This window comes from Lytechinus variegatus, chromosome 2, assembly GCF_018143015.1.
Source record: "Lytechinus variegatus isolate NC3 chromosome 2, Lvar_3.0, whole genome shotgun sequence".
NCBI classification, from domain to species: domain Eukaryota; kingdom Metazoa; phylum Echinodermata; class Echinoidea; order Temnopleuroida; family Toxopneustidae; genus Lytechinus; species Lytechinus variegatus.
The window spans coordinates 77068510-77094597 of NC_054741.1; the positions used below are offsets into that span (position 1 = coordinate 77068510).

Here is a 26088-nt window from a genome sequence, read left to right on the forward strand (position 1 = left end):
TCTCCTTAATTTAAACTAGCTGATATAGAGGGAGGGGGAGGTGATAAAGATGTGTGCATTAGATGGTATGAAATTATGAATCATTTTCAGTGAATGGTTGAAGTTCAAATTTTATGACATAAAGTTAACCTATCATGAGTCGAGTTTACTTGATGGTTTGCTATTGTCAATTTTGACAAAATTTTCTTTTGATAGAAAAAAAAAACAAAAGGATAATTGAATAGAAAAGTATTTTCTTTGATGAGAGTTAACATGTAAATGTACTGGTATAAAAGAAATATGTTGACTGAGTTGAAATAAGATGACTTAGAAGTTTAGCCGTCCATTTATCCTATATTATCAGAAGACATATTTTGTATGAACTGTGTACCCAAGATTATATTTTGATCTATGTAAGAAATGATTCTTTTTATACTTTATACAACAACCTTCCATGCTGTATAATCTGCCCTGTATATGTATTTCATCTTGTTCATAGCCAGAAGGGTGTATCATTCTAACATCCTTTTGTTACTATAACAGTTTCTTTGGGTATATTTCCACTGTGTCAGTTGGATATGATTTTGTTGGTTAAGTTCACTGACAAACTACTTTACAAGATCTTCCTCATATTCGCTATATGAATCAATCTTTGCATAATTTAATAAGGGAGAAAATTGTGATCATGTGTCTTGATTATACATCAAGCCATGAGATTTTTTTCATCATTTGTAAATTTTTTTCAAGCTGTGAATATTTGTGCAAATATTTGTATACCTATGTATAAATTTGTATATAAACAATGTACATTTACAAACTATAGAACTTAAGTGTATAAGCTCATGAAACAGGGCAATTTATATTTGGGATATAAATATGTATATGTGTACTTTATTTAATCTATTGTATATTGATTGAATAAATTTCATTTCCATCAAATTGTATTATTTTTTGTTCTTCACATGTTGAATTGAATTGAATGTTATCTCCACAGACAAATCAAGGAGGGAAGATGAAACTGGATTGGAAATAGAAGCAAAAAGAATAACAATGATATTGAGCCTATTGAGTTTTATGGTCCACCCTATTGTTTGACCGATTAGAACGGTTGGGTTGGGGAATTCTTTTGAAATGAATGGATGATGTAGCACCCATTAATGTATGTAAAAGCCAATCAAAATTTTCAATTTAGTCATCAGGAACCTTAACAAAAGTCAGAGTCATCTCTTTCATGCAATAATTCTACATGCATCTTGTCACTAATACATGTTTTATAATGGACAAAAACCAATTGGGGGAAAAAGGGAAAGTCTCTGAAATATGCATGGGTTCTACATAGGAGGACTGATAGGTACCGGGCATCTTTCCTGCATTCACCATTGTTTTATCTGTCCTAAATGAGAGGATAAATGATATGACACTTGCTGGATTCCTACATGAAAGACTTAGTGCTTGAGGTAAGATGCCTTCATGATAAAATCACATACTAAGTCACAAAATGAAAAAAACTGAACCCATTGTTTAGTGGTGTCTTTCTGACAATAATTAGAGCTACATAGTAGACCTATGGGTAGACTCGTGCAGCATGAGTTGGGAACGGAAATGCAAGGCAAATTCGGTGACGTGTGGAAAATATGGGAAGTGGATTCATGGGAGATGCACGAAGATGAAGAGAGTGACCCTGAGGCTGGCAAGAGATTTTACCAGTGTAGATATGAGAAAGGACCAGGGGCCCATTTCATAACATGGCAACAGGCCTCAGCAGCCAATCAGAATCAAGATTACCATGGTAGTTGCCATAATGGCAAAGTTACAACAGTTGCAAGTCCTTTATGAATTCAATTCATTTTCGTCCATAAAGGAAATTAGTCTTGGGATTTACATATTAAAAGCATCCATGGATGACATAACAATTGTTTAAAAATACATATATGACAGACATCTAAATTAGAAATAATAATATAGCAAAATAATGTATCATTATAACAATATATGAACATCTACAACATGATATAAACAATAAAACATATTTGTATTTACCCTTCCCGTGCATGCCCTAAGGAAGAGAAAGCAAGGGATTCTCTGTGAAGAGTAAGAGGGAAAAAGAGAGGGAAATGAGGGAGAGATGGAGAGAGAGGGTGAAGGGCAGGCAATGGGAAGGGGAAGAAAAAACAACACGTATTCAAGATAATATTACATATTGCATTGGGATAAATGGGCCCCAGGAGTGATATTGGAACATGTTAACAAGTTTTGTGATGAGGCGGGGGTGAAGGGTTTTCATACCTTAGGTCTGGGTGAGAGTGAGTGGAGGATGCAGGGAAGCTGTGACAGCAAGGGTAAGATTTAGATTGGTAGAGGGTTGTTATATAGGAAAAGAGTTTCTCTGAAGATGAATGGATTAGTTTAAACTTGTTAGGAGTTGTGTATTGTGAGAAGGCAATATTCTATGGGAGCAACACATGGTATTCGAGTGAAAGTGAGTTGGGGATTTTGAAAAAGCCCGAGAGAGCAATGGTGAGAGCGATGTGTGGTGTGAAGCCAATGGAAAGAAAGAAGACTTGAGGTTTTCACACAGATGTTGGGATTAGAAGAGATAGTGGATCAGATGGCAAAGGTGAATGGGGTATGTTTGAATGGTCACGCGTTGAAAAAGGATAGTGATCATGTTTTGAGGCTGGTGCTTGAGTTCAGGTGGTTGGTCAGAGGGGAAAGAGATGCCCAATAGACATCGAAGATTCAAATGGTAGAGAGTAGTAGGGTTGGGTTGAGAAAGGAGGATCACTGTGTAAAGTGAGTGTACAGGGTAATAGCAGGGCCCACTGGGAAAACAGTTTTCAGAACAGAAGTGGCTACCCTGGGTAAATATACCGCTATTATTATTATTAGTGTGAGCTGAATCCAACCATCCACGTAGCCGAGTTTCAAACCCGGATGACTGAATAGTTATCAGTATGTTATTTAAAGTATTGATACCAAAAGCAGTCAAGGTCAAAACAGCTTTCCCACTTGGCTCACCTGAAAGAAGTCCAGTCTCTAAATAATCTTATATTATCAACCAGATACAAAACAGAATTTATAGCCAAATTTTAGGTTTACTTTTTAGTAATTTACTAAACTTGAAGTTCAAATCATTCTTGTATCTGATTGTATGAAGTGGATTTAAAAACTAGATTTCAGATTTGCAGAGATATTAAAATGATAATACAGACTAAAGGAGTAGGTATTGATAATTTAATCATTCAGTATTCAGTACCAGTACAAATTTTTTTTCAAAAAAAGATATATTACTAATAATTTTATGAACTTTCTGATGGAGTCATCACTAATAACTTATAAGACTTACTAGGACATCATACATGTATATATCTAATCTTTCACTCGGCTTTCACACAATCCCACAAACTTTGATAAGGAACAGTGGTATGGTTCTCCTCCATTAAACCTACTGTTACATACTTGATGTTCTGCAATAAATCATAAAAGAACATGCAAACTGCAATGTGGCTTAGAAGTTGTGAGTCTACCAATAAATGTCTTCCCAAATTTTCTTTTAAGATATTACACTTTGTGACAAAAACAAAATCCAAAGGCAATACACTCCATCAAAAGTGAATTCTAGATTTGTGTATTTATTTATTTCCAATATAATGATATATTACTCACTTGATATTCATATACAATCCTAAGTATTAACAATAAATTCACAATTTCTTGCTTTTTTTGACAACAGAATGTGGAAATAGATATAGAAAGTAATATTCAACAAAGAAAATGACCAAAAGCCCATCTTTATCAAATAAAAAATAAAGACATTCATATATTTAATAAATTTATATTAACCTCTCATATTGCAAAGTACAACTTCAAAAGCTTAATTTCTGCAAAAACCAAAATATCAAATTCTATATTAATCAATTCCTGCTCATGGAAAAAATTCAGAATATAACTTGAATATTTGAACACACTAGATACGGGGTGTATATAGTTAAAATAGTTACCAAATTTCATGTTTCTGGTAAATTTTGTTAGGAAGAAGGATAATTCTTCATTTCAACAAGTTTGAAATTTTGTAATGTGGTGAAACCTTTGGTCTTAAACATGCTACAAAGTCATGCATTTTACCAGAATAAAGTCACAGTTTTTACACTTCATTTTTGTTTTAATTTTTTTTTAATCATGATAAGCTGAAGGTCTATGTTTGGAAATGATATGCACATAGGTTTCAAAACAAGATGTGGTTTAATCAGGTCAAGATCACACTTTTTACAGGCCAAACTATTATAGGCTTCAATAAAAAATTTAACATTTTCTTAAAACTTACATATTCATATATACAAATACACCAGAATAGTAAATGGCAGATTAACACATTAAGTGCATTTATATGTCAACTGATTTATATGCCAATCTTCTGACACAAAGAATGATATAATATCTATGTTATAATGAGTTTCATTTTCTAGTTCTCTGCAGGTTATAGTATTTCAGATCAAAGTAAATAACTTTCATCTACAGCACAACCACAATAAATCGATTTCATTTATCCCATGTTTTACAACAGACCAGAGATATAATTTCAACAATTCGGAGGTATCACAAATGACACAACACAAGCAAATGTATTTTTTTAAAATTTATACCAAGTACGTGAGAAAAAGATGTTGCACCTAACTAAAAGACAAAATTTTATAAAAAACATCCTGAGTATGTTGTCGAAAAAATTTGATACCAATTTTATGTACTGAAGAATGCTTGGATAATCAAAAGGTTTTCTTCGCTGTCATGTCAATTTTTTTCTGAACTTTTTCTAACTCACTCAGTATGTTTGGTGGCCAGGATAGCATTCCATCAACACTTACTTGTCTGACAAAATGTCAGATCTGACAACTTTTGGTGATTATAATTGGCTTAAAAACACTGAACATTTATGGTAACTGTTCAAGTGGACTTGTCTGATAAAATGTCCTTTCATGTTAATCACTATCCTGAAGTACACTAAAAAATGAGTAATGGAATCATTAATTTTGCAACAACTCTTAATTAATTTGACAACTTCACAATAAAATAAATGGATTAAATCATGCATTTTACAGCTTTACTTCACCAGTTTTTTTTAACAATTTCATATAATTAGTGGCAAATGGTCACTATCCTTTCTGGACATGTCTGGTTAAAGACAAAACCCAAATTACTCTATAAGTGACCCAAACAAATCAATCTTTTGAGACCAAAACTGTAACTCCAGAGTAAAGTCATTAAATGGTTTTCATATCTTAACAGTAATTCAGTGAGCTTATTGCATATACAGTAATTACAGGTAATTATGTCAATTGCAAATTTTGTATTAATAAATCTACATGAATTATAGATATAGGAGTTGAATTGATTGACGCTTTCTGTTGCAAGAAAGCAGACTAGCAATGAATTGCTTATTAGCTATCAATTACAAGATTTATAATTGATTTGGTGACCTAACAAATGATATTGAGATTTCTTGCAATGCCCTCCCACCTCTGTACACACACAATAGATCAGCATCATAGTTACCTTTGTGATGCAACAGGAATAATTTCCATTTAAAATGATCACATCTACGAAGGTTTACCTAAATACCCGCATATTCAATCTGTCACTCTATTTGAGTTGTCTAATAAAACAAATTGGTTCATCTCATAAAAATAAACTAACATTTGTGTGTATACTAGGCAGTATCTAAAAAGATACATCAAAATATATAAATGCAAATATATCTGTTCAATGCTGATTTTCATGCAGATGTAAATTCAGCATTTAAAGCACTGTATATATCATGATCATAATCAACGATTTGTGATTATTTACAGTAGCTAAATCAATATCTTAAAAGCATAAATGTGAAAAATTCAACAAAAATATATTATTTACAGCTGCATTTGGCTATATAAATTTTACCCTGTTGTCTCCCCCTCCCTATTTCAATTATTTATTTTCCCACCCAATCTCTCTTTCTCTCACTCCCACTCTGTCCCACTTCCATTTATATTCTCATCCACCTTCTCTTCTCTCCCTTGCCACTCCCCATCCCCCCCCCCTCTCTCACTCTCTCTCTCACTCACTATCCATTGTTCATTATGTTTTTCTCAGATTAATCTTTTTGTTGGTAACCTGCCATGACTGTTCTGTAGTCCAGCGAGCTTGCTTCCATTGAATAAGTTCCTGTTGCATGCTGGGTTGAAACTGGACACATATCCATTTGGCACCACCTATAGACACATTAAAAAATTGAGAATAACTGTTCCAGATATCTATATTCAAAGTGCAATATCATCACCATATATGTAACACTAGTACAAAATGAAGTTAAAAACATATTTTGAAACCAAGCACCTCCTTGACGTTATTAAGGATCAGTGGCATATCAGAAATATACTTTTCAGAATTCTCAGCTAAATCTAGTCAGGTTAAAAATATCTAACTCTGTAAACTTTCTTTAGGAGTATCTATCACCAAGTTGTCACCTCAAAAGTATGTTTATGTCACCTTTTAGCTACAGCAATATCTTCCACACTGGCCCGTTCCCATGTAGCATGTTCCAATAGCAGCAATCCAGTGTATGTTCTTGCAATACTGTAGGCAAAGTCCCTGGCAGCCAGCTCCATGAAACCTGCATCCTGATTGGCTGCTTCCATCAAGAAATTCTTCAGGTTATTGCATGACTGCCCAATGAGCTTGGCTGTTGATTGAATGTCCTGGTTGGAGGCAGTGATGAATGGAGCAGAGCGTGTTTGGACTTGTCTAAGGAATGTCTCCATAGTTTGGCCTTGGCTCTTGACGATAGAGCGAAGTACATCCAAGGAAAGGATGTTTGTAGTGCCTTCCCAGATGCTCAACACCTGCAACAGATTGAATGTGATCAGATCAGGCTTTAGAAATCAAGTAAACATTCCAAACTGAGTGCCATCAGATTAGGACTTTAAAGTTACAAGATTATTCAAAACATAATTGAAGAAGCCAAGTAAGCAAAATACAAGCATGCTAAACTTATATAAACTAAATATTTTTTTTTGTTCTGGGGCAATCAATATTGGTTGAGCAGGTATTACACTACATTGAATCATTGAATAATTGCTAGAAGTTGAGTGGTGGAACATTAAAAATACTTTCATCGTACAGCACACAAGTGGTAGTACTTACCTGAGCATCTCTAAGTATCTTTGGGAGACCTGTATCCTCTATGTAACCCTGTCCACCAATGCTCTCTAGACCTTCAGAGGCAATGCTGACAGCCTGCAAAATAAAAATAAAAGATGAAGGGCTATTTCTATATGGCCAAAGATTTATCTAATATGCAAATAGCAAAAGTGAACTGTTTGAAGGCATCCAACCACAATGGCAAGAATATGAAAATACATTTGTTATTCATGGCAGGAATTAATTCCTTGAAATGTGTGTGTGGTGTTAGTAGGTTTGATGGGCTCCAGCCAGGGTAATATCTAAAGTCCTGGAAAAGCTGGAAAAGCTGGAAAAATATATCACTTTGCTGATTTTATAATCTTAATCTATCCTAAATTTGCCAATTCTGTAAATGCCTAGTGCTACATATGGAAAATCTTTTTTTTTATAACTAATTAGTGAGTATTCTTAATATAAGTTTTCTTCCTGATTACTGGCTGTGTCATAGTAAAAAAGATATTGTGAAACTGATTTATTCCTTTAAGCATGGGCAAATAAATTACAATACTTAAATAAATAATCATAAAATTCAGTTTTCCTTCAATTCTTTGGTACCTGAGGACATGTAAATAAGCATGAAATGTCTGAAACTTCAATGTAAAAATACAAGTTGCACAAAATAATTGACAAAGAGTTTTAGGATATGATGACATTGCGCAATAACCAATGGCTCAATAACATTTTTTCATGTGCTTTGCTATGGTTCTTTCACCATACTGCTAAGTGGCGGATTCACACAGGACTCAGTTTTTCAGTCCATAATCCGCCAAGTGTAAACAGCTCACTTGTACTTGGCCTTCAATCAAAGAACAAAATTAACCTACCATCAAAATTACAATTAAAATAAAAGCATGTTTGATAACAATATCAATCTCTTTCAACTCAATGAAATTAAATGACAATAATGGGATATTATCAATTCCAAACTCCATACGTGCCTGCAATTGAGTTTTTGCAGACATGAATCCATCAGCTATGATTATTTACGTCTGGGACTGACCTTAAACATCAACATCTGAAATACGTGACCAGTGCAGGAACCTCAAACCTATGCATCAATTCATAACTTCCGCATGTAGCTTGGATCACAGGCATATATGCAAGGTGAAACATATACACATAATGTTCATTTTATGATATGAGAACCCTAACCTGTTTGCCGGTGTAGAGTTTGACAACTGGGATGAGAAGACGGAGAAGGTTGAGATCATCCTCAGAAGCTTCCTTTGTCTCTTCCTTGCCAAGGAGATGGGAGCATTCCAGGAGCAGAGCTATGGCTCCTCTTGTCTCCACCTATAAAAGATAAAGATTTCTATTACTAACATATCAATATGTATCAAGAAGCCTTATACTAAGATATCAAGAATCGAGAATTACACTATAATGAACATAGAAATTATGAAAGATGTCTTTCTCACAATATTGATCAAATCTTATGGTCTTTTTTCAGTTATGTATAAGTCAATAACATTGCTACTATTATAAATGACCAATTGTACATGTGAAAGAAAAGAAAATGTATATTAAAACAATGAATACTGTTCTTGCTGAAACATTGTTCGTTTTAAATGATTCCACAGGTCTAACATCAACACATTTCCGCTTTTCATATGGTGATTGCTACACTGGCTAAAAATCCAAAACAATGAAAATAAGTTATAAACATGCTCAAAGAGTACAAAATTGCATTGTGGCTTTATACATCAAGATGGTATTCACATTCACTGATAGCATTTATGGTTTGATGATTATTCATGTATTCTTTTTAAACATTTTTTCATCACATCCAAGCTTAAGAGTAACAAAGGGTTCATAATCATTGATGTTTGACAGGAGGCAGAACAATAGTCAATGTGCCAATAGCGGATATTGCAACAAAGAATTTCCACACTTGATCACTGATTACTTCGATGGGAAATGGAAAATTAAGAAATGAAAAGGTTAAATATAAAATGAAGTTTATTCACCTCCATTCTGCTCATAGTTTGTACATGAAGAGGCCAGTCAACAATCAACTTCCCAAATGCTTTCCTCCTGAACGAGTAGTCTCTCACGTTGAGCATCATCCTACAGGTCCATGCAAGATTTAAAAAAAATAGTTAGTAGAGTTTTTTTTGGGATATATTTAAAGATCAATTATCCAAAAACATGAAACCTTTTCAATGCTTAGGCCAATATTGGATGCACTTGAGTGGTTTATCAGATAGTAGGTCCATGATCAGATACATTACATTAATTGCACGCACCATAGACGAATGTAATATTTATGCTGATGAATCCAATATATCTGATATCTTAAATCCAATATCATTATTATACAAACTACCACTTTTCACCACAACAGCAATGCTTTCAGCTAAAAAAAGTGAACCAAAAGTAATTATGATGATTGAAATGACATTTTCACTTTGAATTTAAAGATCAATTATCCAAACACATGAAAACCTTTTGAATGCTTAGGCCCTCTATAATATTGGATGCACTTGAGTGGTTTATCAGATATTTTTCATGTACCACCAATGAATGTAATATTTATGCTGATGAATCCAATATATCTGATATACCACAAAAGAAATCTAATATCCATTATCATTATTGACAAACCACTTTTCACCAAAACAGCAATGCTTTCAGCTAAAAAAAGTCAACCAAAAGTAATTATGATAATTGAAATGACATTTGCACTTTGCATTTAAAGATCAATTATCCAAACACATGAAAACCTTTTGAATGCTTAGGCCCTCTATAATATTGGATGCACTTGAGTGGTTTATCAGATATTTTTCATGTACCACAGACGAATGTAATATTTATGCTGATGAATTCAATATATCTGATATACCACAAAAGAAATCCAATATCCATTATCATTATTGACAAACAACCACTTTTCACCACAACAGCAATGCTTTCAGCTAAAAAAAAAAGAGAACCAAAAGTAATTTTGATGATTGAAATGACATTTGCACGTAGCTCTTTATATCATATAGTATTATCGCACTTTGCATTGTACTGCATGTCTATTTCACGCAAATGATTTGGAAAATGGTTATTGGAGTTGAGTAATGTCACAATATTGTACTCTTTTTCTCAATTGATTGGGCAATGTAAAATACATGACAAACCTTATGCTTAGCCTGTTGAAGAATGAGCAATATATGGTTTTATTGTATCAACAAAGTGGCTTTTATGTGTAATGAATTAAAAATAACATGATTGAAGAATGTGATTCTATGTACATGTATATGCAAGCACATGTACATATTCATTGCCTACCTTCATGATGCCCTTTATATTCATACATCCAACTTACAAAGTTTACAGATTTAAACATGTTCATCTGTGGTTTTATTATTGTGCCGTGTTTCGATTCACAACTCAAAGATTTAAAAAACTATATTAGTGAATCTTTAGAAATTTCATAAATTATCAAGATATTTCATGATGATTAAGATGAAATTATCAATATCAATGAGTATCAACTTTAGCCTTATATAGTATTTTTTCATCAAGATAAGGGCCAATTCTGATTTGCTCATCGAAATGGCAAACAAAAAGCTTTTATTGCAGTAGAAATCTGCTTATTTCCAAATCAAATTTGAAATTATTACTCCCTTGGCTTGGGTCTTCTTGATGGTCAATATGGCAATAATCAGGCTGCTCAGAAAGAAAGTCCTATTTCAACTTGCCTTCTCATCGCACCTGCAGCATTAGCTGCATTGGTGTAGCGAGTAACAGTCAGCATAGGAGAGATAGAGGCCACACCATACCCTGGTTCAGACACCTACAACGGGAAAACAAAGACCCAACTATTTCAACTTGCCTTCTCATTGCACCTATTGCCATTATTGCAGTGTGGAAGCGGCTAACGGTCAGCATAGTGGCGATGTTGGACACACCAAACCCTGCTTTGGATACCTAAAAAAACAACAACATTCATTTGATGATCTCACCTTCTCATATAACCTACAGCATGAGATGCATTGTGGTAGCGAGTGGCTGTCAGCATGGGAGTGATAGTGGAAACACCGTATCCTGGTTCAGATACCTATAATGATCAGAGTAGTAATGGATACATGGATAGATAACAAAGAATTGTTATGCAGACTCTTGCATAGCGAAAAATGATATGAATGTAGACATGAGTTAAAATGAAATCATACAGACATGAACTACAGTAGCTACCCAGGGTGAATATATTGTTACCATTATTATCATTTTCATTAATAATACATAAGATAAACATATAAATTAATAAGTTGATAAGACAAAAATATAAATCAATTAGTAAACAAGAATCGCTAAGGCGAGCAAATAAAACGCCTTCCCGTAAAGCGGAAAATGGAGATATTGGTCAAGCAAGAAAAGTGGAAGGTGGGGACTTCACCTTTGACCTTCTGACCTCAAAATCAAAAGAATTGCTTGGATCTATGCTAGTATCATACACACACCAAAATATATGAGCCCAGGTTAAGTTAAACTAAAGTTATCACGTTAACAATGACTTCAGAAGGGTAAGATGAAAATATGTCACTGTGATCTTGACCTTTGACCTTTTGACCTCACAATCAAAAAGTGCCTGCCATTCATGCTAGCATCACACACCAAATCATATGAGCCTAGGTTAAGTTAAACTAAAGTTATCACATTTACAAGGACTTCAGAAGGGTAAAATGATAACATGCCACTGTGACCTTGACCTCAAAATCATCTGGCTTCTTGGGATCCATGCTAGCATCACACACCAAATCATATACATGTACACCAAATTATATGAGCCAAGGTTATTAGTTAAACTGAAGTTGTCACATTTACAAGGACTGCAGAAGGGTATTAAAGATGAAAACATGTCGCTGTGACCTTGACCTTTGGACCTCAAAATCAATAGGCTTCTTGGGATCCATGCTAGTATCATACACACCAAATTATATGAGCCTAGGTTAAGTTAAACTGAAGTTATCATGTTTACAAGGACTGCAGAAGGGTAAGATGAAAATATGTCACTGTGACCTTGACCTTTGATCTCTTGACCTCAAAATTGTTAAGCTACCTGGGATTCATGCTAGTATCATACACACCAAATTACATGAGGCTAGGTTAAGTCAAAATGAAGTTATCACATTTAAAAGGACTGCAGAAGGGTAAGATGATAATAGGTGGTTTCAGACCGCCTCGAAGTTCGCCAGTTCCAGGTATTCTCTGATCGGGAAATTTACCCCGATCAGAAAATACCAGGTATTTTGGTAATGTGAAAGCAAACTACGCGTAATTTCCCCGAAAGAAAATACCCGCTAAATAGTAGGTACTTGGCGAAATTACGAGAACTTTCGTGGGGATTTTTCCAAGGTCGCAGGTATTTTGGCGATGTGAAAGCAAATTACGGGAACTTTTATCCCAGCGTGTCGTTGGGCGCGGCGGCGTGGGTGGCTGCTGGGCAAGTGATTTTGAATATCCCGCCTTGCCTGCTTATCAGACCACACTGCGCATGCTCGTAACTTCGGGAACTTATCCCGAAGGATGTGTTTCGGGGCGGTGTGAATGCAGGAATAATTAACGGGTATTTTTTAGCCTTAAAAAGTTCTCGTAATTTAACGGGGATTCTTGTGATCGAGGCGGTTTGAAACCGCCTAATGTGTCACTGTGACCTGGACCTTTGACCTCAAAATCAATAGGCTTCCTGGGATCGTCCCGTCTAGGACGGGTGTATGATAATTGTGAACTTAGTATAGTACAGATATATCTAATAGAAATATTTTACAAAATTGGAAATGAAACATCAGCACATGTCTCAAAATTGATGAAACATCCTTATCAATTTTGGTAGATGATATGGTTCATTTCAATACATGTACGTGTATTCAAGCAAGGACAGAACACATACATGTATAACACAGACATTAATTCATCAAGAAAGAGCTCTATGATTCACATAATTAGCATTTGTTCTGTCTGGGAAGCCATGAATGCATGCCTAGCAGCAATCAATCATCTATTATTTACACTATTTTAATCCAATCATCACCTCTTATTTTTTGGCCTTGTCTCTCTTGTGCTTTATGCACAGCTGCACTCATTAATGAAGTGGTGACAGACATGCTCAGCGTTTAATCAAATTTAGGATTTACTGCTAAATTTAATTGAATTCAAAAGAGCCTGTGGCTCTTCTTACTTTTTTTTCTCGTCAATTTGTTCAACTTTCTTCTCCTCTCCCTGTCTCCATTCCTTTATGTTCTCCTTCTTCCTCATCATTGCACGATTTTTCTCCCTGCAATAAACACTCCCATTTAAAACTGTTTTCATATAAATCTACTCCCCTCCCCCCTTACCTCTGCAGGTGTACATGTATCTCTCTCTTTCTGTCTGTTTGTCTCTATCTAAAATAAACTTGATCTCCTATCCCTTTTAGGACACTAATCATTCCATGATACACAAAGGCCTTGTATCATTGGGGATTTTATAAATGCAGAATTCTTTCATGCTACCCCTCTCCCCACACCACCTTACAACCTCCTTCCTTCCTGTTTATAACACTGATCACATTCATGCTAACCCCCACCACCCCACTCCCTATGTAAATCCTTTCATATCCCTTTTATAACACTGATCACATTCATGATGCATTAAAGGCCTACATGTAGATGTGGATGAAATGAATTTCAGTGTCCTATGAAAATATCATCATAACTCTTCAAACAAGAGTGTCGCTAAGGCGAGCATATAGGCTACATGTAATACGCCCACCTGTAACGTGGAAAATATTATTGATCAAGCAAGAAAAGTGGAAGGTGGTGACTTCACCTTTGAACTTCTGACATCAAAATCGATAAGAATTGCTGGGATCTATGCTAGTATCATACAGACCAAATTATAAAAGCCTATGTTAAAGGAGAATGAAACCTTTGGAACAAATAGGCTTGTGTAGAAACAGAAAAATCAAAGAATAAGAATAAAGAAAGTTTGAAAAAAAATCAGACAAATAATGAGAAAGTTATGAGCATTTGAATATTGCAATCACTAATACTACGGAGATCCTCCCATTGGCAATGCGACAAGGATGTGTGATGTCACTGATGAACAACTTTCCCTTTGGTGGACTATAAAATATCCTCAAAATGTCTCTTTTTGCTTTTTCTTATGATGATACAAACTCTTTATCCATGATGTATTCTTAAAAAAAATATGTATTACATGCCCTCATGTAGAAAGAACACATGATCTATGAATAGATGTGATAAAAGAGGCAATTCAAGTGAAATATATACTAAAGTAATGGGGAGAGTTGTTCACAAGTGACATCACACATCTTTGTCGCATTGCCAATTTGCTATCTCCATAGCAATAGTGATTGCAATATTCAAATGCTCATAACTTTCTCATTATTTGTCCGATTTTTCTCAAACTTTTGTTGATCTGTTTCTTTGATTTTTCTGTTTTCACACAAGCTATCTTGTTCCAATGGTTTCATTCTCCTTTAAACTAAAATTATTGCATTAACAAGGACTTCAGAAGGGTAAGATGGAAATGAGTCACTGTGATCTTGACCGTTTGACCTTAAAATCAATAGATTTCCTGGGATCTATGCTAGTATTATACACACCAAATGATAAAAGCCTAGGTTTAGTTAAACTAAAACTATTGCATGTACAAGGGCTTCAGAAAGGTAAGATGAAAAAATGTCACTGTGACCTCGACCTTTGACCTAAAAATTGATAGGCTTCCCGGGGAGCATTTCATGAAAGGACTTGTCAGACGTTTTATCTGACAAGTACTGTTTTATCCGACAATTACTATGGTAACAGTGCCTCTCAGCCAATCATTATCGAGGAAAGTTGTCAGACCTGACAACTTGTCGGACGAAAATGTTGATGAAATGCTCCCCTGGGATCCATGCTAATATCATACACACCAAATTATATGAGCTTAGGTTAACTTAAACTGAAGTTATCATGTTTAAAAGGAAAAGTTAACGGACAGACAGATGGAAAAACACAGAGCATGATGCCATAATATAGGACAGGCATATAAAAACATGAAGGAATAAATACTTGACTAAATGAATGCACCACTGAATACATGCCGTTGCATTACAAGTACAAGAGTGAATAAATACACATGTACAAAAGGGGAAAGAAATCACATTATCATACAATAGCTCTATCAAATATGTTGTGAAAGAAATGGGAATAGAAAACGTTGATTAAAGCTAAACCATTGTTATATAGTTCCATTTCTTTCATAACATATTTAGATATAAGTGTTGCCAGAGCTGTTGTCCATGTCATTTCTTCCATTTATATACTTGTGACCAGCCACCCATAAACCATCAAGTCACCAGGGAAGGTTTCTGTAAATAGCCAAAATCGAAATTTGGTCTTCAAAAGAAAAATTTAGAAATTAGCTTATCTAAAATAGCTATTCTTCTACTTCAGACCGTAAAAATATAAGTTGTAATGTTGAACAATAGAAAAGATACAAGATTTTCTTTACACTGCTTTGAAGTTTCACTGGGATTGCACAGTGGGCAGAACTCATGTTAAAGTGATCTCTAGACTTCAAACCTTGCTTTCTCCTTATTTTTGAAGCTCACACTGAGGATCCTCTGCATTAAATCAAGTAGTTATGAGGCTTATTGAATAGCATTTTAAAGTTTAAGAGGTGACTTTCAAGCTCAATAAAAAATCTCAATATTCATTTTGGTTGCCTTAATTGTTGGTTGTGGGGTGGCTTGTCAGTGTTCAAAACTTATCTACACCAGACAAAGGAAGCATAACCAATGAGGTTGAAAATCTCTTTATCTGATGGTCAATAGGATTGGGTTCCCCAGAGCTATAAACCAATCTCGATGATCTAGTGTTTAAGCCTGTAACCCCCCCCCCCCCCCTTCAATAACTCAAGCTGGTGAGGTGAGCCATGAGCTCACTTCTCACTTTGCAGCAGAAGTGCAGAACCTCTTTCTGAGAAGCATTCTGGTATACAACCAATGCTGTCTCAGTATTTACATGAAATCTTGAATTTGAAACTGATTTTAAAAATTCTATCAACAATGTAAGGATTATCATAATCCAAACTTTTATTTAAAGATAATACCCCAAAATATTGTCTCACTCCACAGAACAATAACCACGTTAAAACTAAGAATGTGCTTTATGAATACAATTTCATTTAAATTCCCACCCTTGTGAAAAAAAAATTGCCAACTGTGTGCCATTGAGTGTAATGTCTATGTATAAGACAAATTGAAATAATAACCATGGCCATTTTTCTAAAAACTGCTCTCCTAAAGTGGTTTACAAAAAAAGTACTGTACATGTGTTGATACGAGGTGTAAATGAGCAAATAACTCAACAATAATGTCTTCCATGAACCTCAAAGAGGCAAATTCAACTAAAATGCGAATAATTTTATATTTTCAACCAATTACAGCAAATTCAAGTCCTTTTTACAACATTAAGAAACAGATGATATGTGTACTTACAAGATGTGCTTTAGTCCCATCTAATAATAATTCTGCAGTAGGAAGTTGCCTGGTGCCAAGTTTGTTCTTCAGTTTGTGTATCTCTATACCGTTCAGTTTACCTTCTGGTGTATGAGTTTCAAGGTAAAACAAAGATAGTCCTCTGGTGCCCTATGAAACAACAAAGACTCATAAAACATCTCTATGCTACAGTTTCCCTGCTTAAAAGCAAACTCCTATCATTTGTTGTTTTAGAGATAATCATACACACAATCAAAGGTGTGTAAAATTGTGCCGTGTAATGCAGTTACCGTGAAAATGCCCTTAACTTGAGCTTGGTTTAAGTTTTTGATATTGATACAACATGGTCAGAACCAATTTATCCTAAATTACTTTTGACCATAATAATATGACCTGGGGGGTGTCTCACAAAGATTTAAGTATGACTTAAGTCGCACTTAAATACCGACGCGTACATGATATGCAACGCGCGATCTTATTGATAGATACGCAGTAGTGCGCGTCTTCATGGCACGATCTAACCAATGTGGTCAAGCCTTTCATACCGTACGCAACTCGGCATTTAAGTGCGACTCTAAGTCATACTTAAATCTTTGTAAAACACCCCCCTGAACTCATCATAGATGATGACCCTAATTTTTTTACCCTTTTTAAGAAATCTTAGATAATAACACTCACATATACAGGTCTATAATGGCAACTACTGGTTATCAATCTTAGAATTACATGTAAGTAGAAAATAACAAACCTCTTTATATTGGCCATCATCATCTACAATTCTTGCTAAAGTTAAAGTCATATCACTGTCTGTGGCTGACGAGAACCACTTGTAACCATGGAGATTGAAGGATCCATCGTTCTGTGGGTAGGCCAATGTTTCTGTTCCGCCAGCTATATAGCAAATAAAAAGAATTCTTATTAACTATAGTATAAAGGAGAAAGTTTTGAAGGAAAGCTGGAATTGTTCATGTATATTTCTTATACTGAACTTCAAACAAAATTTCATCATTACTAGAAAGAGAGGGGTTGGTTTGAGGATGGAGGATGCACTGAATTGTGTAAAGTGAAGGGGGGGGTAATAAATAACAATAATAAACTGCTTTAATATGAGTATGTAGTGTGATAGGTGATGATGTGAGAGTAAACCCCATTCGACAGGGACAAACCAAATTTAAAACTTAGAATACTGACTAAACTGCCCGACTGCCGGACTGAAAGAGCAGCAAGCTTCAATTCTTTGAAGACCGGCTTGAAATAGAAGGTGACTCAACAATACAGGGGTAAAGATATTGGATGCAAATGTTGATAGCTTCGGTCAAGAGAGTACACCGATGAAAAGACTAGAAACATCAAAATAACTCTACGCTGACTGAGTCCCAATAAACAGTATAACTGTACAATGATTCTGGTAAGGCAGATGAATCCTCAATAACTATAAAGTTTTCTTCAGATTACTTCAAATAAGTGTGAGTGTGTGTTTTAAAACTCATACATACATGTACATTCAGGCTAAAGATAGAAATGACTGAATTAGACGAATGCATGTGCAAAAATATATGTCTTTGAAATTGAATGATCCAGGTCATAAAGATTATTGAGTAGTACTAACCTACATCGGATCCTCCTTTCTTCTCTGTCATCCATTGTCCAGATGTCCAAAATGTTTCAGGCTTCCGAGATGTCAAATGACCAAAGGCACTCCGTTGCAACTCAGATGAAAGCCCACTATCATTCTAAAATGAATATCACAACAAAAAGATTACGATGAATACATCTGCTCTACTTAACGGTAGAATAGCCCATTAATGATATGGTGCTCATCCCACATCAGGCAAAGAAATTCAAGGAAAGCATAATTTCAAACAAACAGGCATTATAATGAAGAAATAACAGTACATATTGCACAAAACATGTACGAGGAAGTGCCTGTTATACAAACTACAAAGTGGCAATGACCTGTAAAAAATGGTGACAATCGAAGAACATACTCAATATCTTACATGTGCAAATTTCAAATAAATCAGCATAAACATTTTTTTACAACTTACTATAAAAATTCTGTGTATAATTTAGGTTGACAGTACATGTAGGTCAAAGTTATTGGGTGAATATTCAATGAATAATTTGAAAGCCTATTTTTCAAATGAGCAAATCATTATCATTTCTCTTTAACTGTACATGATTCCTTTACAAAATAATATAATTCATAATGAATTTATATATTATCTTATTCACGTCCATGCTTGAAACTTTGATAGGGTAATGCAATCAAACAAGTAACTTGTACAGTGTACTAACTAATAAAATTAAATATTGCTTCAAGGATCCTTGATTGATTTTAATCTATCAATTCATCAGTATTCTGTAAATTAAGTGCATGTGTATGGCAAACAGAGGGAAAAAACCCCAAACAATCAAATATGAAACCACCCCTATGACGTATGGAGTCTACTATCTATCATTTATGGACAAACACTCAACTGATTAACAGATCTAATGGAAGTGGTCCTTTTCTAATCTTTGCAAATATTCAGTTCAAGAACAAATCACACTGCAATATCACAAATAACTTATTCAACATAGCTAGCTAGGCTGGGCTTGTGGATCCCCCCCTGAGATCTCGGCTGTCGAATGCACAAACTGGAGTACAACTCGTTCGTAACGTTATCTACAAAACTGTTTAGTGTTTTTTTTCAGAAAAAAAAGAAGTTTTAGTTAATTAGGCTTATCTACAATGTATGCACTATTAATTAATTTGTGTAATTAATATGTGAAATTAAACATTTTGCTCTTACTCCCTAAATAAAGCTGTAAATGTGCCAATTTTCAGTGTAGAAGTCCTAAGCCTATGTATTTCTGTTTTTTCGGCCTTTTTCATCATTTTTTACGCTGAAATTTGTAAGTGACAATTACAAATGTGCTACCTTTGGTATACAATTTTGTTGTGGCATCCTCAGCAACACTATCTAATCATTGCTTTTTAAATTTTCTAATGTATTTCTCTGTTTTTTCAACCTTTTGTGTTTCATCTTTTTTATTTACACTGACATTTGTCGGTGACACTTTTGAGGGGGGATCCACAAGCCCAGCCTCAATAATAAACCTCATAAAACCAAGTAATTGATATCAGTAAAACCAAAACTATTCACACAATAATGGCACTGCTTGGCTGAAAACACAATAAGCTATGTCTTCATCTAATATCCACTTGGTTTTAAACACTTAGTTTCTGATTTTCACATTGTATGACAAAGTGCAAATAATAGATAGTGGGCCATCAGGACATTGGACTTCAAGGGGAATCCATCCCAAATAAAAACTTGCTTTAAGAGGAAAAAGGACAATCAGACAAGTTGATAGGTGAAAGTTTGAACAATATTGGACAAACAATAGGAAAGTTGTAAATTTTAAAGTTGTGAATATTGGTAATCACTATACCTATAGAGATTTCAAATCGGCAACAATAGTGATGTCAAAGTGATGTAAGGCAAGGAATACTCTTCCACGTACTCCAATACATAAAATGACTATTCAGATGTTTTAATTAAATTATATTTTTGTTTCATGAGGATATACAATATACTACGAGGCTATATTTAGATTACAGCCCCAGGGGAATTGGTACTTGGGAGAAAACCACAAATCACTGATAATAAAGTACATGGCCTATGGGAAAGTTGTCCTTGCCTCTTGTCATAACTCATAATTTATTTACCCAGTTGCCTCTTGTCATAACTCATAATTTATTTACCCAGTTGCCAATTTGACATCTACATACATGTAGTCTTAGAGATCTCAATTTTAGAACAGCCATAACTTTCTTATTGCTTGTCCGATTTCTTTCAAACTTTCACCATTCTGTTTTATTTATTTTCCTCTTTTCAAACACAGCATATTATGAGCTGGGCTGGATTCTCCTTTAAGGAAAGTTAAACTGAGTGATAATTGGATCAAACAGTATTTGGACCAAAAGTAAGTAGTAGGCTGATTACCAAATTTTTCAATTTGTAATTTATGATAATAGTTTACACAGTACATTTTCATTCTTGTATGTTAAATGATCAATAACATTAATGTACGTTACATGTACTTAATATTTTTTGTAAAGTGCTTAGAAACTCTGTATTAAGCAATATTAGGCTTATTATTATTTTCTGATAATAGAACAAGTGGATACAAACTGCTAATTTTACCTCAAAGATCTTAGCAGCTCCATCAGTCATAGCCAAAGGACAGGAATACAGACCAGATGAGGGCCCATACAATATCATTTTTGCAGCTTGATAAACACGGCTGTAGAAATACAAGCAAGATATACACAATATAATGAGTGATGCTCTTGACAGATGCTTTTCAAATAAATAGGCCTGTTATTGTGCATCTTGTATAATTGCTTTCACATTTTATTGTGCTTTGCAAATTTTGTTCGCTGTATGTTTTGTTGTATTTATAATTTCAATTTCAATGGTAGATTTGTACAATCCAGAACATGCTGCAAAATGATCTAAAGGACAAGTCCACCCCAACAAAAACTTGATTTGAATAAAAAGAGAAAAATTCAACAAGCACAACACTGAGAATTTCATCAAAATCAGATGTAAAATAAGAAAGTTATGGCATTTTAAAGTTTCACTTATTTTCAACAAAATAGTTATATGAACGAGCCAGTTACATCGAAATGAGAGAGTTGATGACATCACTCACCCACTGTTTCTTTTGTATTTTATTTTATGAAATATTTTGATTTTCTCGTCATTGTCATGAAAAATGAAGTTTCATTCCTCCCTGAACATGTGGAATTCCATTATTTTAACATTTTGTGCTTCAGGCAAGAAGATCCTAATTGTCAATTTCGTAGAAATTTAAATGTTGTATAATTCAAACAATAAAAAACAAAAGAAATAGTGAGTGACATCATCGACTCTCTCATGTGGATGTAACTGGCTCGTTCATATAACTATTTTGTTGAAAATAAGCGAAACTTTGAAATGTCGTAACTTTCTTATTTTACATCCGATTTTGATGAAATTTTCAGCATTGTGCTTGTCTGATTTTTCTCTATTGATTCAAATCAACATTTTCTGAGGTGGACTTGACCTTTAAAATGAATTACTTTTTTGTCACCATTAATATAAATGGAATAATTTTCCTGGTATCGCATTGTAATTTGCTCAACATATTCTTAAAATCTATCAAACAAAAAGCCTTTTGTGAGGAAGATTTTTTAATAGGACTGTACAGAACTTATTGGAGAACTCTTCTTTTATTGCAAATATTATTAATCAAATTTGATAAAGCAAAATTATTCCCTGATAAATATTTTGTCACCAAAGTGATTTTGAACAGTATCTTTTCTAACGATTCAAGGGTTAACTGTGACCTGCATTTCTATTGAATATAATTACACACTAGTTATATAAAAACAGAAATGGATTGTTTACATTGAATCACTTATAATGATATGACTATGTACAAAGCAGGCCTGGTATGTAGTGACTCCTGCAACCAAACAGTGTCACACCTAGAAAATTAATAGTCTACTTATTGAAATATGTCTAGGAAAAAAAAGCTAGTACATGTACATGTAGGGCTACTTTATACTATGTACACAGACAATACTTTACTTTGCTCCATAAATGTATAGTGTACGGTATGTGGTAAACATTCAAATTAAATTCTTTAGTGTAGAGACATGTATTAAAAAATATTGCAAAATATGGCTTGGACAATAAAAATGTGAATTGCTTTAAGAAATAGCCTAAAAATAAATACAAAATAACACAATTATCACAACACATGTAATTTTCAAAATGAAGACTAATTTTATCTGCAAACACAAACAAACCCTAACAAAGTTATAGATTTTCTACGAAATAGTGTTTTAACCTGTCTTTTTCATACATGTTAGACAATCAACTTGGATAATCACATGCAAATAGTAATACCCCCTTATCTATATCTTTATGCGAAGACCCTAAAATATTGATAACCTACATTAGATGGCACCATGTACATGCATTAAAGGTCCCATGAAATACAGCAAAGACGCTGATTTATTTGTTAGCTTAGTGGTTACTAATTACGATTCCATCAAAATTTTACCTGAAAAACATCCCACATCAGATTCAAAGGCAGTTTTATATTGAAAATTGAGCCAAATTCACCCCGCCCACAAAAATTCAGCCCGATTTGGTTTCGTATATCAAGTGACAATTATGACGTCAGGGAAGGAAGCTGCTGAGCGTTGTTGACGTTTGGAGCGTGAAGTGCCTATTGTGGTTGCACATGTGGATTCAAAGTAAATAAATTGAATTGCTAGAATAATATTCAGAACCTGAATCTTCAAAGTCTGAAGAATCAGACGCAGCTGATGACGATGCTGCAGCCATGATCAAAACCTCATAAAAATCTAAAAAATCCGTTAAGGATGAGCTCGGTCGAAACAGCAAATACACGAGGAACGTGTACAATAACTAGAAGTCCGGCTGCACAGCTAAGAAAACCTTCCTTCGGTGACGTCACAATGATTGACATTTCGATAAGTCGACTCTTTCGAAAATTTTAGTGGGCGTTCCCGTTGAAGTTCATTTCCATGGAATAACTCAACACCGGTTCATCGTACACAGGAACCGATGGCAAATTCGTATTTTTCAAGTAAAACTACCTAATAGATGTATCTACATGTAGAATAAGATGGAATTGGTGTCATAGGACCTTTAAGTGTGTGATTTTCCTGCCTTCTGGGGTTATACCAGCGGGGTCTCTAAGTTTCCATAAAATAAGTGCCTTGTCACATGCAAGACTGATTTACCGGTATGCAAGACTGATTTACCGGTACACAATTGTTGATTGATCAAACTTTCACTTTTCTTGACTTTGCAGAAGTGGAAGTGGTTTACTCTATACCATGTGGAAAGGACTACAGAAAAGTTGATAAAGGTAAAAGTGAAATGGAAAGGCAAGAAAGTGGAGGTTAGAAAATAGAGTATTCTTTTGATATAGAGTGTTATCCTTAAATGGACTATAAATCAGAAAGATTTGAGAAGCTTTAGTAGTAGGAAAAGAAGATTGTGTTGAGTTTGAGAGATGAGAGGCTTGCATATTGCTGACTTAAGTTGGAGAGATAAGAGGAGGCTGGCTTGAGTCGGCAGGTGTAGTTGTAGAGAGGAGCAAAACAGAAGACTTGATGTTTCAAGCAGGTTGACTGTCCTGCCTTCATGGGTCTGAATCTGCCAAAACTTGGAGTCCCCCTCTCCTGCTCTATCTTCACCCGGTGATCATCCATATCACCTTGCAAACCTTCAAACATGATCTTTTTTTACTTTGAATGATTCACTGATTAAGGCTTTACAATTCGTATTTTGGCTTATTCCTTTTTTTTAGCCAAGGTCAAAGGTGGCTCAGGTCATATCTGATCTCATGTGACCAATTTCACATTCTTCTTTCTTCCATTATGCAATGTTTCAATTTTTTCCAGTTTATTCCATCTAGCATACTTGCCATTTGCTGGTAGGTCCATGCCATTATACACTTCTCAAGAACATAATCATATTAGCCCATTTACACAGAACATATAAGCTATCACTGTTTTAGTTCTAGATGCCATCTTTTGGTCCCTGACTAACGTAAAAACACAATTAAAAGCATTACCTCCAAGATCCATATTTCCTTTCATATGGAATAGCCACGATCCCTTCCTCAGCTGCTATGGCCTTTTGTTTTTTCCATGCTTCACATGTGATTAACTCATCCACACGATTCCCCCATGCATCATAGTGCTTGACATAAGGTGGATTCTCCTCGCACTGGTTGCCAAGGGCTTCAATCTCCTCCCCCACCCGCTCTCCAAATCTATCCAAGTCATCTTCAATGGGTGACAGAGCTGCCTGCAAACAAAGTAAATCATAATTTTCAATTTGAATCTCTATCATTGTGAATAAAACAAAAATTGTGTGCACCCTTGTTCCATTTAAAAGGAAACCAAAATCAAAGATCTTATTGGAAATAGTTAAGAGAAGCAATTTTTTCTTCAAAAAATGCCATGGTTCATGAAAATTGATTTATGAAATTATGTGAGAGTGTCGGAAGTTCAAAAGAGTTGTGCACTAACTTAGTGTCATTTGTATTCATTTCGATTAAGTGCAGCAGCCTGAACATCAACTGCATAACAAAACTTAGCTCTGCCTCAATCTTAATGAAGTCAGATTCCAAAAACATTCATGAATATAAATAGTATGGAGACATCATTTGGGTTATTCTAGGCTGAAAAAAAATATGATCTGAATGTAAAGAAATATCAGGCACAAAAAAACACTGAAAAATTCATCAAAATAGGACAAGTATACTAATAGTAATATAGATCCAATTAGAGCTACAGAGTTATGACATTTCAAAAATTTGAAATCAAAATTTGGAAGAAGCAGTTCTAACTTGTCTACAAACATCCAAAAGACGTGCTCTTTCTTTATCTCATTTAATGAAACTATGCCAATTCAAATTGTGTAACTGTATCCAATTTCAAATTGCCCTGGCCTTGTATTGTTGTAGCCCCAACCCAAGAAAAGTTCTCTCCTTCTACCCCGTCTCGATCGGCCATTTTTGTTATGAACTGTAACAAAATGGCCGATCGAAACGGGGGTAGGAGAGAACTTTTCATTTTTTGAGGTTCCAGTCTGTGCCCAGATGTCAGAAAATCTGCCACTCTTTAGACCATCATCCATATAATCGTAGTAAGTGCATAATTTATGTTTTCATAATTTATCTTGCTAGATATTTTGACCATAATCTACCCTTGTCCCGTTGGTATGGGTAAATACACAGTGAGCTCCTGGGCGCCGGCCCGCTACGCCTACGCGGGCCGGCTCTCCCTGCCCCTGGGTTATTGTAGCCTAACTTTAACTAGCCTTTTTGTTAATTTTTTCCTGAATTTCTTGGTAAGTGAATTTGAATGTCTTTCAAATATTATTTTTAGCCCATAGTACCCTCTTAATCAAACAAAGACATACTTCATCTGAAATGTATCTGTTCAAATAAGACTGCAATGCTGCATCTTCACGATAGACATTGCCAAGCCGAGGTTGTTCTTGAAAGAAATTCCCTCGCTGAGCTCTCTTGAACGGAGGTACTTGGAACTCTTGTCCCCGCGGTTCAGGCGCACTCTGTTGTTGTGTTCCGGTGCTGGTGCTGGTAGATGCTGCTGCGGCAGAATTAGAAGACGTTCCTACGTTATGTTTTCCCTTAGAAGAAAGGGAATAAAATGTTGTGCTTTTGCGGATTGATAAATCATTCATGAACCACTTTCGAGGAATGTGGATTCTGGAATACATCTTTAAATTTTGCTGATTTGCTCTCAAAAATTCTCAGAAATTCCAACAATAACTAACGTCAGACCCCGTTTCACAATCACAAGTGCTATACGC

General features: G+C 34.8%; 1 protein-coding gene across 3 annotated transcripts; it reads right to left on the minus strand.

Annotated features, from left to right (window-relative positions):
• Positions 1–4670: 4670 nt before the first annotated feature.
• Positions 4671–26088, minus strand: LOC121409107 (acyl-CoA dehydrogenase family member 11-like). Of its 3 annotated transcripts, none has more exons than XM_041600932.1 (12): positions 25675–26088; positions 24320–24555; positions 20863–20962; positions 18279–18402; positions 17418–17560; positions 16670–16819; positions 10884–10978; positions 9162–9261; positions 8347–8487; positions 7156–7248; positions 6502–6854; positions 4671–6224 (listed from the first exon to the last, which is right to left on the minus strand). In XM_041600932.1, the coding sequence occupies exons 1-12, from the start codon at positions 25993–25995 to the stop codon at positions 6107–6109; spliced, it is 1974 nt and encodes a 657-aa protein (XP_041456866.1). In that variant the 5' UTR covers positions 25996–26088; the 3' UTR covers positions 4671–6106. The 3 variants fall into 3 exon arrangements, with proteins under 3 accessions (XP_041456866.1, XP_041456867.1, XP_041456864.1); XM_041600933.1 differs by lacking the exon at positions 10884–10978 and adding an exon at positions 11018–11112; XM_041600930.1 differs by lacking the exon at positions 10884–10978 and adding an exon at positions 11148–11242 and having other exon boundaries at positions 4672–6224.

Bases quoted from the DNA above. Each gene is read 5' to 3' on its own strand.
- LOC121409107 (XM_041600932.1), bottom strand. From the start codon at position 25,995: ATGTATTCCAGAATCCACATTCCTCGAAAGTGGTTCATGAATGATTTA. The intron at 24,556-25,674 runs GTATGTCTTTGT...CTTTGTTTGCAG, and splicing joins ACAGATACATTTCAGATGAA to GCAGCTCTGTCACCCATTGA. The intron at 17,561-18,278 runs GTTAGTACTACT...TTTGCTATATAG, and splicing joins GAAAGGAGGATCCGATGTAG to CTGGCGGAACAGAAACATTG.